A 15,152-nucleotide genomic window follows, 5' to 3' on the forward strand; every position below is an offset into this window, starting at 1 on the left:
TGTATCACGTCTCTCTACTCTATTGAAGATTTGGCATGGTTACCATATTTCCTTTCTGGGTAGAGTCACGGCGGTCAAAATAAATATTTTGCCTAAACTACTTTATCTTTTCAGAGCACTTCCAGTCCCGGTCTCGAAAACATTTTTGGACCACTTTCAGCGGACTATTAACAATTTCATTTGGGATAATAGGCATCCACGTTTTGCTTCATCCATTTTGTACCGCTCACAACGGACGGGAGGTCTCGGTCTTCCCAATTTTTGGCTATATTACCTCTCGGCCCGGTTTGCGCAACTATCACAATGGGCAACTATTAATTCCCAGACCCCATGGATCAAATTTGAATCTCAGTCTATACGCCCATTGTATTTACCAGGTATTCTGTGGTCCAAAGCCTCTCCCCGATCGCTTACTTTCCATAACTCCATAGTAACCCATTCACTGACGCTATGGTCCAAATACAAAATTAAATTGAATCTAGTCTCTCTTATTCCCCCAGTTGTTTTATTTTTTGGTGATCCTACTTTTGTTGCAGCTTTTTCCTCCCCTCAAATGTTTCGTTGGTGGTATGATTGTTCCCTTATCAGATTATCTGATTTCCAGAGAGGAGGATTGTTCATTACCTTTGATATGCTACGCAAGCTTTTTGATATCCCTCTTTGTGAGTACTATCGCTACCGACAGATTAGACACTTTTTTGATTCACATTTTGGCCTTGTACCATCCTCCCCGATTTCCTTTTTTGAAGGTATCAGCCGTGACTCTCCCAGAGGAAGGTTGCCTTATTTCTGATCTTTATCATCAATCTTTGACTTGCTTTTTTCCTACACCCCCTTTATACAGAGAGAAATGGGAGGTGGATAGTGGCATCACCTTTTCAGATGAGGATTGGGATTCCATGGTGGATAACATATGTAAGTGCTCTAGATCCCTTTCTGTTCGTGAGACGGCCCTTAAGGTTTTGACCAGATGGTATTATACCCCATCAAGACTACATGTACTGTTCCCACAAACGTCCCCCCTCTGTTTCTGGGGCTGTGGCCTTACGGGAACTTTGGTTCATATATTTTGGGACTGCCCAATGGTATCTGTGATTTGGTGCAAGCTATCTGAGGTGGCTACCTCACTGGCGGGTACCCAGGTACGGTTGTTTATGCAGACCTGCTTACTGGGGGCTCATATCCCGGGGGTCTCTGATGCCATTATGAGATTGATACATACTATATGTATTGCCACTTTATGGTCTATTGCCTTGCATTGGAAGTCCAAAGCTGTACCCTTGACCTCCGTCTTACACAGAATTGATACTGTAATGCTCATGGAACGCATTCATTATACCCTACTGGATAAGATGCACTTATCTGATAAGAAGTGGGAGTCATGGAGGGACTGTAGACATCTATTGCATGATTAATTACATTCCCAGTGAAAGTCTTATGGCATATAATGTTGACAGATGTATCATTTAATCTACCTCATCATTTACACTTTTCATGTTTCTGCAATCTTAATTTTTCTTTTCTTTTTCTTTCTTACATTAATATACTTCTCTGTATTGTACTATTCAAAAGTACCTTGTTATTGTTGAACGTTCTATGACAATATGCTGTTGTTTTACAGTCTACTTTTATGCAATAAAATCATTTGTAAACAAAAAAAAAAAAGAACCTTCTACAAAAATTCAATTAAAAATTAATTGACAGACTGTAGTGCTACAATGTTTTACCTGATTAAATCTGTTAATATTAAAACTGTAATTAAACTTGTTCAAAAACTGTATAGCTTCAGCCATAGCTTCCACTGCAATATACATTCGTACACGTTCTCTGTAAAGCCTCCTTCTCTCAATTTCTGTAGAAAACATATTTAAGAAATAACGTCTAAAACTAGTAACATTTTGGAAATAAATATTTTTTCCATTTTGAGTTGATGTCATGTTGTACAATGTAATGATCAGAGCATTCATCAGCAGACTAGTTTGTGAATGCCTGGACAAAAGATCGTCATCAAACACAATTTCATCTCTAAGAATTGGTGGCTCAGAAAACTTTAAAGACAAAGTTGTTATAAAACTGATGAAAACTGTTATTATTTTGAATTCATTTGAAGTCCAGCCTGGGGGAAGGATAATCATATTGTTCCTATTGATACTAGAGTAGTCAAGGATGTAGTCAAAGGCAGCATTTGTGAAGGAGCCACAAAATATTAAAACTTTACAAGGTGCTTTACTAAGTGCTTTCTTCCACTGATAATATGTAGCAGAATCATCAGTTATTCTTTTTTTAAAAGACACACAAATCTTCTGGAAAGCCAAATGTTCCTTCAGAATTTGTGCTTCATTCTCCCCGCTATCGTCATCTGAAAAGAATATTCCAACCCAATTCCAGCCAAAATATTTTACTAGTTTGGTGATTGCTAAATAATGGACATAATCATTCTGAACGGTCCTGAATACATGCGGGTAAAGCCGTCTGTCACTTAATAAATGATCGGTGGCTCCATAGCTGATCTACAAAGAGGAGGAATAACCAATAACTATAATGTGACTATACTTCCAGATTACATCATACCCAGCTGCCGGTGGAATTATCTTTGGAGACCACATTGTACAATTGATCTTTCAGATTAAAGTTGTGCAACTTAAAGGTCAGACTATGATGTGTGACTTCATTGCAGCTTGCTGCCTCTCAGTGCGACTTGAATGAATGATGGTCACACAAAAATAGTGCAGGAACTTTTCTTTGAGGTGCTGCAATATGAGTTGCAGTGATTAGAATGGTTCCAATATGGGATAAGGAATGAAACTTTGAACTCACAAATCACATGACAAGTCACATTGATGTGTACTGGAGCGTACTTTTTTATTCTATATAAAATGCAGCCAGAGCTGCTGCCCCAATGCCTGCCCCCGGCCACCATGCTGTACAAAAGGATCTTTGCTCTCTGATTTGAAACTTGCTGATTGGAGAGCTATAGTTCTGACACCACAGGGGGAGTATTATACCTGCAGAGTCAGATTTATAGTTCACCAATCAGCAATGGTGATAAATATTATTAGAGTGAAAAAAAAAAAAAAAAAAAAAAAAATATATATATATATATAAATATAAATAATTAGCTATTGTTTGGACTTATCAGTGAGCATTTTGGACCTCTGCAGAGAGACCATTGCTTTCATACAGAGAACAGAGACCCTTCTGCAGGCTGGCAGGGGACAGGCTTCCAACTCAGGTTAATTATACAACACCAGAAAAACTATGCAAATCATGGGACCTGACTCCGACCTGACTTTTCTTGTGATTTGTTTGCTCTAGATCACTGATTCTGGCCAGCCGGAAAAGCCAATTTACCAGTATTTTCAGAAAGAGGCCAGCTTAGTCTACATGTGTCTCTCAGTACATGTGTATGAAGATGTACTTTATATTTATGACTTTGAAAGTGAACATTGTACCAAAAATGAATTAGAGAGCCCCGTAAAAGCAGTACAAGCTCTAACACCTCTTTGTTTTCCATTCGGCTTGAAGCCCGGTGGAAGCCTCCTTTTTTTGCTCTGTGTTGGCAGCATTGTGCAGACCTGGACAACCTCTCACAGCACCATTCAGTGGTCCACGTCTCTGGCACCTCCACCCCAGCTCAGTACTCCAATCAATAGCTCTTGTGACACTATATCATTTAAAATTGGTGGGTCTCATTCATTTAAGAGGCCTCCGGATTCCAGAACAACCAGCAAAGACAGATCAAAGTAACCCGCAAACATAGACCTTCAATTAAGCTTCAAAGGATTTTTTAAAACAGGAAAATAAGACCTTTTAGCAGCAAGAGCCTGGAACAACAGAGGCTGAGGCGGCATGCACAGGTAATGACTAGATTTGTCCTCCCAGGAGAAACAGGTATTGTTTGTATAGATATAATAAAATGCTCTCAGTGGTATATTTATCAAACCTTAATGGACCAAATAAGAGAAGCTAAAGTGTCAGTAACCCCCCCCCCAAAGAAAAAGTAAAAAAATAGTCTCTACAATAACTGTGTCTGTCATTGTATGCCTTCTATTTTGTTTAAAATATTTAATTCAAATTCAAATACTTGTTGATCCTGCCAGTCACTTCTTCCTGCTTGTTGGCAGTGGCAATGGTCTGCAGGGTTTTCTACCCTCTGCATTGTCGCCACCACTTGTGAGCATGCTCCAGGTGTCTACTGCTTACCCTGTTCTCTGAACAACCTCGGTAGTGGGGGGACCTCTGTCCTGTATTGCCACCACTTGTGTACATACCCCAGGTGTCCAAGGTATTTATCTCTCTGGATGGCCCTGGTGGTACACAGGACCTCTGCCCTGCTATGTGTAGTAATGACAGGAGAAGCCACTGTCAATCAAATAATCAAATATCCCTACCCTCTCCATCAAACTATGCTGTTGGTGAAGAAGCCAAATGGAAACCTAATGGGGGTGAGTAAAGGTATTAGATTAACAGTGAATCCTATCCCATAGCCCAACCCTCACCACTGTAATTGGTAGCAGCTCCAAAAGGTCTTCTGCAGCCTCTGCCCCTAGTCTTCCAAGCAGAAGAAGAAGAAGGGACCAAGCTGTCACACGTTTTTGTTGTCTCCGCTGACTTAGAATAGCTTACAAGTACTTTTCACTGACCTGTGTGTATCTGTACAATCCGAGGATTTGGGCGATTGGGATTGTAGTGGATGAATAGTGATCTCCAATAACACCAGCCAGCTCGCCATGTCCTTTACAGGAATAATTAGGAATTGTCCCATTTGGTCCAGATAAGATCTGTAGAACACTCTGTACCGCCTTTCTGGGTTCCAGCCATGAATCATATAGATGGAAGCCTAGAGTGATGTTGGGTAAGATGTCTGGATCCTGGTTAATATTATCAATTGCGGAAAGGAAAGCTAGGAGGTTCATGTAATACTGGAGAGATGGGCTACAAAAATGTTTTTTTTTTTTCAACAAAAGAATAAGTTAACAATTTCTATATAAATATCAAATATTTTTAAAATGTTTATACATGTGATCAGCTTAACATTAAATACAGAGGGAAAGACTTTTAGGCAATTCTTCCTGGGAGATATATAAAACAGCAGAAGCAATGTTGAGGAAAGTCTCACCACTAGACGATTAAAGCATCATGTGACCTTTGTAGGTCGGGAACACTTGTGCCCTTGCCCTGAGTTCAGTTCAGCAGGAATTTGGTGAACTCTGTTAAAACCAATTACATTAAAAATGCCTTTTTTTTCTGTGCTAGTAAGCATGGGGTGTTTGACACCACCCTGGAGAACATGAACCAATGCAAAATAAAAAGAAAATTGAAAACAATCTATTCAGTCAGGAGCAGTGATTTTTTTTTTTTTTAAAGGGAAACCCTTTGAGTCTTGTATGGATTTTAAGGGGGTATGTCACACAATAAAAATGTTTATACTGTTCAGAACCTATTTGATATATGGGTCAAGGAAGAAGGTGAGTGCGTGGCACACTCATTGGTGATGGAAAACACTTTTGTACATGTTGGATAAAGTGAACACTTACTACACTGTTGTGGATCATGTTGTGTGTTGCTTTAATGTGAGCTCATATGTTTTGTGCACTCAACGATTAGTTGTAATTTAAACAGTGTTGCACTACGATACATATACTTTGTTTTTTATATACATGTTTTTGGAGTAGCGATTGAGTGAAGAGATTTGGATTCATGATACATGAAAAGGATTCACTCCTGTAAAAATGCATTTGACCTATTATAATCTGTAGGTCGAACATAAAGGTGAGCCGGGAGAGTATCTTGAGCACAAGCACGTCCTTTAGAAAGTGACTGTTAAATGCACTAATTTGGACATTTTTTGATTTGGGAGTTGGATTTTTATTTAGTGTGTATTTATCTAGCTTGGGATTATTGGAGGATTATTTTATTTCATTCATATTACTGGATGAGGAGTTAGCGCACTACACATTTTCTGGTTTACACAACAAAAATGCATGAGGTCCCCCAGGAAATACATACCAGATTCTTTGTTCGAATATGTTCTGACCCAACACACGAAACGTGCCATCATACACAGTCAGGCCATTAGATACCACCGAGTATGTTCTCACCCAAGAGACAGAGATACACATCTCGGGACACTAGCAGACTCCTTCCATAAGAAAGGTTACAAGGACAAAACTATCAACAGCGGCATAAACACAGCCTTGAGAACACGAAGAGAAAATCTACTTCAGTACAAAGAGAAAAAAACAAACAACCGTGTACCTCTAGTAACCACATACAACCCGGCACTAGAAGGAAGAAGAAAAATAATCAAAGATTTACAACCGATCATAACAGAGGATGGAACTCTGAAAGAAATATTCCAGCAACCCCCAATACTGGCCTTCAGACAACCTCCCAATACTGGCCTTCAGAGAACCCCCCAATACTGGCCTTCAGACAACCCCCAATACTGGCCTTCAGACAACCCCCCAATACTGGTCTTCAGACAACCCCCCCCAATACTGGCCTTCAGACAACCCCCCCAATACTGGCCTTCAGACAACCCCCCAATACTGGCCTTCAGAGAACCCCCCAATACTGGCCTTCAGACAACCCCCAATACTGGCCTTCAGACAACCCCCCAATACTGGCCTTCAGACAACCCCCCCCCAATACTGGCCTTCAGACAACCCCCCCAATACTGCCCTTCAGACAACCCCCCAATACTGCCCTTCAGACAACCCCCCAACCTCAGAAATAAACTAATCAGTAGGAAACTTCCTTCTGATTATGATGCCACAAATAATGGAAGCAAACCCTGCAATAAGAAACGCTGCAAACTGTGCAACCAAATCAATCCATCAAAAAGTGTCAGACACTCAAAAGGGATCTTCAGTATCTCCGGATCATACAGCTGCACCTCCAGTAATGTTGTGTACCTTATCCAGTGCAGAAAATGCAGCAAAGGATCCTATGTTGGCGAAACAGGACAGAAGTTACAAACACGGATGAATTTGCACAGACATACCATCAAGGAACATAAAGAAGATGACCTCTGCACACCTGTAGGACACCATTTCACACAACTAGACCACACAATGGGAGACCTCAATGTTTTAGTACTTAAAGGAAATTTTCAAATCCATTCAGGAAAGAAAAACTTTTGAACTAAGAATGATAATTCTCTTTGACACAAGAGATAAGGGCCTTAATTTGGACGTGGGATTCCTCAATCATTATCCAACATCTTTATGACTATTAGCTGTAGCTTGACTACCTCTGTGTGAGTTTAGTATCCCCCCCTCCCCCCTCGCTTTGACTGCATCTTATCTCTAGCCTCCTTTTTTTTTTTTTTTTTTTTTTTTCATCTCTTCTAACATTTTGCTAACTTTGTGAGTAGTACTGCTTAGACCTTGAAGAGGGGGACATTCCCCGAAAGCTTGTCCTCAAAATTGTATGTTAGTGTAAATAAAAAAAGTATCACGGACAGTATTCAATTGTTTCTTTGGCTCTGGTACAAAGTTTAAAGGGAGAGGCTCCCATACCAGACCCTTAATCCAAGCATGCAGCCTGGATGGATAGAAAAGGGGGGATGAGCATGAGCCTCCCCACCTGAACCATCTCAGGCCACATGACCTCAGCATCAGGGGTGCCTTGGCAGGAGGGACCCCATTGCAAAGGATCTTGTCCCCTTGATAACAAGAATAAGAGCCTCTTCCCCACAACCCTTGCCAGGTTGTCTGCAGGTACGGATCTTATTAGAATCTGAAAGCCCCCTTTAATAATAAGGGGACCCCTAGATACCACCCTCCATGTGAATAAGTAGGGGGTACCCCTACCCATTCACAAAAAAAAGTTGAAACCTAGAAATAAAGTCATCCAAACATTTGACAGGTCCTTTATTAAAAAACACAACTCCCCTTGGGCATGTCCAGCCGCTGGAGAACATGGCTGCTTGATCCAGAGCTCCCACTGCCTCACCTATCTAGCAACCTTCCAGCGCTAATCCAGAGAGGCTTTCAGTCTACCATTGTCTACCACCACCCTCACAGAATACCCAGGGAGAGATGTACAAGAGATGATTCCAAAACCCAAGTTCCTCCCTGACACTGCCCCCAGGGACACTTTGGCGAGAATTAATTTTTCTCACATCAAAGAGAGAGTAATGGTGGCTGCTAAGCAAAACCCAGAGTTACCAGATTAGTTCACTGGAATCTCCTTGTATGCAGATATATCGCAGGAAACTGCAATTACTCTAAAGAAATTATCTCGCTTGACCAAAGATCTACAAAACTGTGACACTCCCTACAAGTTGGGATTTGCTACAAAATTACTTGTCACATGGAATGGCAAAACAGTCCCAATCTACAATGTGGAAAAAAGGAATTCAGCTGTTCAAACAATGGCAACTAATCCTTATGGATATTCAACTGGCTGCACTATCCCCTCCAGGTAGATTAGATAATGAATGGTCAGGAGCACTGTCATCAGACCCTCTGTTCACATTGAAGCCTTTCCTTCATGGTTCAGCTACATTCTGACTCTGAGGTGTAGAGCTCTAAAATTTGTGTCACCATTTACAGAGCTTTGCTCTTGGTTACAGCTTTGGCTACCACAGCTATATACCATATTACCATAGCAGCTAAGGCTGTCCATAGTGCCTGTCTTTCTTTAACAGGAATTTTTGAACTATATTTGTTCTTTTCTCTGCCCAGTTTGCTGCAAAACACCAGTCACCACACTCATGAACGCGTTCTTTAACCCCGGGAATCTTCTTTCTACTGGTACTCCATGAAAGGCCCACACTCAAATGATTGTTCTGTTCACATTGAAGCCTTTCCTTCATGGTTCAGCTACATTCTGACTCTGAGGTGTAGAGCTCTAAAATTTGTGTCACCATTTACAGAGCTTTGCTCTTGGTTACAGCTTTGGCTACCACAGCTATATACCATATTACCATAGCAGCTAAGGCTGTCCATAGTGCCTGTCTTTCTTTAACAGGAATTTTTGAACTATATTTGTTCTTTTCTCTGCCCAGTTTGCTGCAAAACACCAGTCACCACACTCATGAACGCGTTCTTTAACCCCGGGAATCTTCTTTCTACTGGTACTCCATGAAAGGCCCACACTCAAATGATTCAACTACCATCTTCATCTATAGATAAAGATGGCTACTTCTCTGCACTTCCATTGCTACCTACTAACTCTTACCAGATTGCCACCTCAGGTACTTCTCTTTGTTATTGGTCTCATGATATGTCACATCTCCTAACCATCTTCGCAAATAACCAATTTTTACAATGCCATTGAAGATATTATCCTTGAATGTTAGGAGACTTAATAGCCCTTTCAAATGCTCAACATTTCTGAAACAAGCTTGAATCCTTAAGACAGATGTCTTATTCACACAGGAAACACACTTTGCTGCCTCCAAATGACCATGATTTAACTTTTGCCACTTTCCTCCCTTACATATGTCCGATGGGCCCAAAAAAGCTTGTGGACTTCTCATTGCGATCAAAAGAATCTATAGAATTTTGGCACATCCAAATGATTTCTGACCCTCGCGGCCATTATATAATTGTCATAAGTGAACTTAACCACTCTCTATTCACACTTGTGAACTTATATGCACCAAACAGCAAACAGAAGCAATTTCTCGTTCCTCTCATTGCTGAGGTCATGGATATACGACTAGGAACTCTCATCATTGAAGGTGACTTCAATACGATTATCAACCCATCTATAGATTCCACCACTACCAACAGAAGCCCTACTCAATCCAACCTCTCCTTACTCCACAAGCATGAGCTACATGACATCTGTGGGTGTTTCCATAGTTCTGAGATGGACTTTTTTTCTATTTTCCACACTCCTCTTATTCCTATATTGATCTCTTTCTAACTGATAAATGATCACTAAAAATGTTTCATAGCCTTGCCATGCCCCTCTAACCCTAGAGTTTGATGACAACCTTTGCAATTCCCCACCTCCTATTTGGAGACTAAATACCTCACTATTGGAGGACAAGCTATTGTACCATCAGGTTGTGCAAGAACATCACCACTTTTTTGCAATTAATGATAGTCCTGAGATTAATAGATTTCCTTTATGGAATTTGTATAAAGTGTATATGTGAGGCATATTGATTAAAATGGCCTCATATATTAAAGAGCAAAGGATGAAGCAGATTGAAGACTTACTCCAATCTACAACCTTATAAGAACAAACTAACAAATTGCATCCAGACCCCAAACTTACGCAAGCTAGCTTTGAACATAGACAACACTTGAGATCTTTACTTCTTTACAAGTACAAGTCCCATTTAAAGTTTCTGAAAGCAAATACCTATAGATTAAGTAATAGAACTGGCTCTTGGGTAAGGCCAAACAAACTAAACTAAAAGATGCTTCTTTTATACATTCCCACTCTAAACAAGTGCTATTTAACCTAAAATACTTATCCAGTGCTTTTTGGGATGATTACCAATCACATTACGACCTCCGTAAGGACCACTCCACCCCCCAACCAACTTCAGAACTTACTATTACATTTCTTCAGGAGGTCACTTTGCCCGTACTCACCACAGATCAGCTTACCTCTATTTCACAACTTTTCACCCTCAGGAGATCCACGGCATTCTACAAAAATGACCCAATCATAAACACCAGGAGAGGATGGATACTTGAATGAATATTACAAATGCTTATCCAAAGAAGTGACCCCTCCACTTATAGTCAGTCTTCAATCTTGCCTCCTCCTCTGACTTATTTCCATGTGAAATGTTGCGCGCAGTGATTGTAACCATTCACAAACCAAAAACAAGGATCTGAATACACCTGCCAACTACAGACCTATATCCCTCCTCAATACTGATGGAAAATATATGCTAAAATAATTGCACTTATATTACAGCAAATTCTACCGTACCTTATACACCCAGATCAAGTGGGCTTTGTACCGAGCCGCCAAGCCCCAGATGACTCATTAATTTAATTATCCATGCTGGCCCTTCTTGAATGCCTTCTCTACTCTTTTCTTTGGATGTAGAGAAGGCATTTGACAGGGTCTACTGGGGATTTCTTAGGGAGGTACTTTTCAAATTTGGGATCATGGGATGATGGAGGAGGTTCCAAATTTTTACTGCTCTAACAGTAAAAAACCCTTTCCTCAATCTAAAGTTAAACCTCCTTTCTTTTAACTTCAGATCATTGCCACATGTCTTCTTTAGGGATCTTAGAGTAAATAGTTTATTACAGGTACTAGAGTCAACTTTAATATATTTGTACTTGGTAATTCTATCCTCTTTTAAGTACCTCTTCTCCAGAGTAAATAACTGTAATCTATGTAATGGATCCTCATAGCTGAGATCCTCCGAACCTCCTATTAATTTTGTCAATTAACTCTTTCTAATTCAACGTCTTTCCTGAGGAGTGGAGGCCAAACCTGAAATGCATATTGTCACCTTTGGACATTTGTCACTGTTTTGTGAGTTCAAGCATTTTTTAACAATGACATGTTTGGTATCTATTGACTAGACATATTAGAGCCAGTTCACACTACATGAGTTTCAGTTACTTTTTTTCTGCATCCAAAACACACAGAAAGTAGGTTATATGGTGGCCAATGTCAGAGTTCACATCAGTGCTTGCAGTTCCATTGCGTTTCAGTTGCAGAAAAAAATGGAGAACAGGTTGCATTTTTCCTGCACAGAACTGCACTGGAAAGTGGTAAAACGCATCAAAAATGCACTGGAATGCACCAAATGCACCACAAACGCACCACAAACGCACTGGAACGCACATGTCCTTATTTAAATTGAAGAAAAAGAGAGGGGAAAAAATTAACTGTAAAGCATAAAAAATGCACCAGAACGCATAAAAACGCAACAAAAATGTGCATGCAGAAACACGTACAGAATGCATCTGGACTGCCTTTTTATAGTGTGAACCGGCTCTTAGGGTCAGTTCACATCATAAAAAAACACACTCCGGATGGATTCTGGATACGTTTTTGCTTACAGTTCACACCACACAGTTTTAACGCAGTTTGCTATGTTCCAGTACGGTTCTGTGCAGAAAAAACGCAACATATTCTGCTTTTTTTTTACGGCACCGGAAACTGACTGCACTGGTGTGAACTAGGGCCATTGGAATACATGGAAAACGCTGTGCATGCATTTTTGATGCAGAAAAAATTGCATTGAACTGCATCTAGTGTGAACTACCCTTCATATTAGACATTTTATATATACAGTATTATTGGATTTGTGTGCCCTAATAGAAATTTTTTTTTTTTTCGTGCCAGAAATATAGGTTTGATACACAGTTGCACAAATATGGAGTAGATGGAGGAATCCCCCAAATTGTCAGCTTTAAAGAAAAGACTCTTCCAGCAGCTTCTCCAACACCCTGTCAGTGTTCTAGTCTGTCACCAGTCTTGTCACCGTCACCCAGCCCCATCACTTTCTGGACAGCTTGGTCTGTATGTAAATGTGGAGACATTTTATATCCATTATGTACATTTTATAATATTTCCATCACACAAATAAAGACCTATTTGTTGTTCTTTGTCACCCTGATCACTGTTTCTCTTCCAAGCAAGTAAGTTGCGTACCTGTATTCCATTTCACGTATACCTAAATTGTCTTTATTTGATTTCACAGTGAAAACTCCTCCAATGATTAAATCTCCGTCCTGGAAATATTGGAATTCATCAAATACATTAGTATAACTGAGGGTACAGGCTGGACTCTGCACTCCTGATCTCCACAGCGTCATACATTGGAGGATCACACAGATCTGGAGGATGTAGGTATATGATAAGACCATAGCTCCGATCACTGGACTCTTCATCAATTAAAGCCCGCAGTTCTCCATTGTGACGCAGACCTCCGCAGCCTGTGTATTGCAATGTCAATACAATCAGCTGGCTTCTCTCCCTCTTTTTATACAGTTCAGGATGATACATCTCTCTTTGTTCTGAATAAACTGACATCACCTACTATCTAGTTTTAGTTGTTTGTGCAGGTGGTTTATTTGTGAGCAGATAAGTTTAGTCCTCTGTTATTCATATTATTTTTACAACTCTAAACCAAGATACAGAATTAACTCTATGCAACAAGGAATTGTGCTAAATATTCTGTATGCCGAAGGAATCATACAATGGAAATACACAGATAGTATCTATATATTATATTATATACTGTATTATATATTATCTTATAGTGACCCTGTAAACTAAGTACGGTCTGTAATAGAAGCCCATCTTTACTTACTTTTTGTTGGGCCTTGCTTAAAGTCATTCTTCTACATGGTTTCCCTCTGGGGTGATGGCTGTAGATCCACCAAAATTTTCCACTTGTATGGAGAAAGGACAAAGCATCTCCCTTGCAATGTCCTACTATATGTCCTGCTGTTGCCAGCACCCCAACACTTCTCCTCCTAACCTTCAGCACCCCAACACTTCTCCTAACCTTCAGCACCCCAACACTTCTTCTCCTAACCTTTAGCACCCCAACACTTCTTCTCCTAACCTTTAGCACCCCAACACTTCTCCTAACCTTCATCACCCCAACACTTTTCTTCTTCGTATTCCACATTTTTCTCCTGCTGCCTTATGGCATCCCATATGCTGATAGAGGACAGGGATTGGCCTTTTTTGCAAAATAATGGCATTGGCTTGAACTTTGAGACAAAATATTGATGGCTGGGTATCTGCTACTCTACTGTAGTACAGGATGCAAATAAGAAGGAGGAGGAGAAAACATGTGCACTGGTAATCCAAAAAGTGATTGATATGAACCCTTGTGGAGGAGGAAAACTTAGTAGTCCCAAATACTGGTTGATATGTTTCCTTAAAGAAGAATTGCAGGTATGACAGCTTAGACCAATGTACCAATGCATATACCATACTTGTGGATTCCTCTAGAACATGGGTGTCCAACTTGTGGCCCTCCAGTTGTTGCTGAACTTCAAGACCCATGAGGCATTGCAAGGCTAACAGTTGCAAGCATGGTTCCCAAAGGCAGAGGCATGATGGGACATGTAGTTCCATAGCAGCTTGAGGGTCAGAGGTTGGACACCCATGCTCTAGAACAAGTGTCAAACACAAGGCCCATAGGCTGAATATGGCCCACCAGACCATTTCATGTTGCCTTCACACTTCTCCTGCACCCCCTTGTCCATCCCAGCCCCCACCTTGTCTCAGTAGTCGGCAGCAGAGAGAAAGAAAACTCTCCCACAGATACTCTCCCTCTCTAGGCAGCCACAGTACTACCTCATCTCTGCCTCCCCTAGTCTCAGTATTCATCAGGTTCTGGCAGCTGACTTCAGCCGTCCTCTTGTCCCCCCCCAGACCCTGTACATTCTTCTTCCCAGCTCCACCTGAGCTTATTTCTGGCAGCAGCACAAGATAAGGGGGGTGCACTGTGATATAAGGGGGGGGGACGACTCCTGACTTCTGATGGCGAGTATGCTCTTCAGAGCTGATGTAAAGGGGGTGGGGTGCTTGGGACATCCAGTCTCAGAGATACATCAGGCCCCTTGAGTGCAACCATAATGCTGATGCAGCCTGCAATTAAATTGAGTTTGACACCCTTGCTCTAGAACAGGGTTTCGCAACCAGGGTTCCGTGGAACCCCAGGGTACTTCCAGAGGTTGCTAGGGGTTCCTTGAGCAATGAGAAATTTCTGACTCTCAGATACATATCTACTGATACCATTGATCATTTTAGCTATCTGTAAGGGGGTAATTCTTCCCAATGACACAAGTGTTAGGAGCATTCTTCTTACTGACCATCACACTAATGTATCATGAGTTTTAAACATAGAAATGTTTTGAAGGGGTTCCCTGACACCAGAATGTTATTTCAGGGGTTCCTCTGTGTTGAAAAGGTTGAGAAAGGCAGCTCTAGTAGCTGAAACATGGTACCTGAATCCTATCTTGTTTTTATCCTTTGTTACTATGTGAAAAAAAAATCTTTATTATACCTAGTCCTTTGGCATGCTGGTGGCTCACTGGTTGCACCTTGTTTCCTCCATGTGAAAATCAAGTGTCCATCCATCACCCTCCCTCCTTCTCTTTGCCAGTCAAACAGAAAGACAGGTGTGGGTATCCCCTCTCCCAGGAACCTGGCAGCACAGAGGAAAAAGCTGCACTACCCAAGTGTCAGTC

General features: G+C 40.9%; 1 protein-coding gene across 1 annotated transcript in view; it reads right to left on the bottom strand.

Moving 5' to 3' along the window:
- The window catches only part of LOC149445864 (vomeronasal type-2 receptor 26-like), a 56,377-nt gene extending 43,568 nt beyond the window's left edge, over nucleotides 1–12,809 (bottom strand). Inside the window, exons 1-3 of the mRNA XM_089653314.1 lie at nucleotides 12,595–12,809; nucleotides 4,644–4,935; nucleotides 1,728–2,510 (exon numbers count right to left, since the gene is read on the bottom strand). Coding sequence (XP_089509440.1) covers nucleotides 1,728–2,510; nucleotides 4,644–4,935; nucleotides 12,595–12,809 — 1,290 coding nt within the window. The remainder of the gene's footprint in view (nucleotides 1–1,727; nucleotides 2,511–4,643; nucleotides 4,936–12,594) is intronic.
- Nucleotides 12,810–15,152: the final 2,343 nt, after the last annotated feature.

This window comes from Staurois parvus, unplaced genomic scaffold, assembly GCF_062004578.1.
Source record: "Staurois parvus isolate SC_StPar_1 unplaced genomic scaffold, SC_StPar_1.0 ptg000706l, whole genome shotgun sequence".
NCBI classification, from domain to species: Eukaryota; Metazoa; Chordata; class Amphibia; order Anura; family Ranidae; genus Staurois; species Staurois parvus.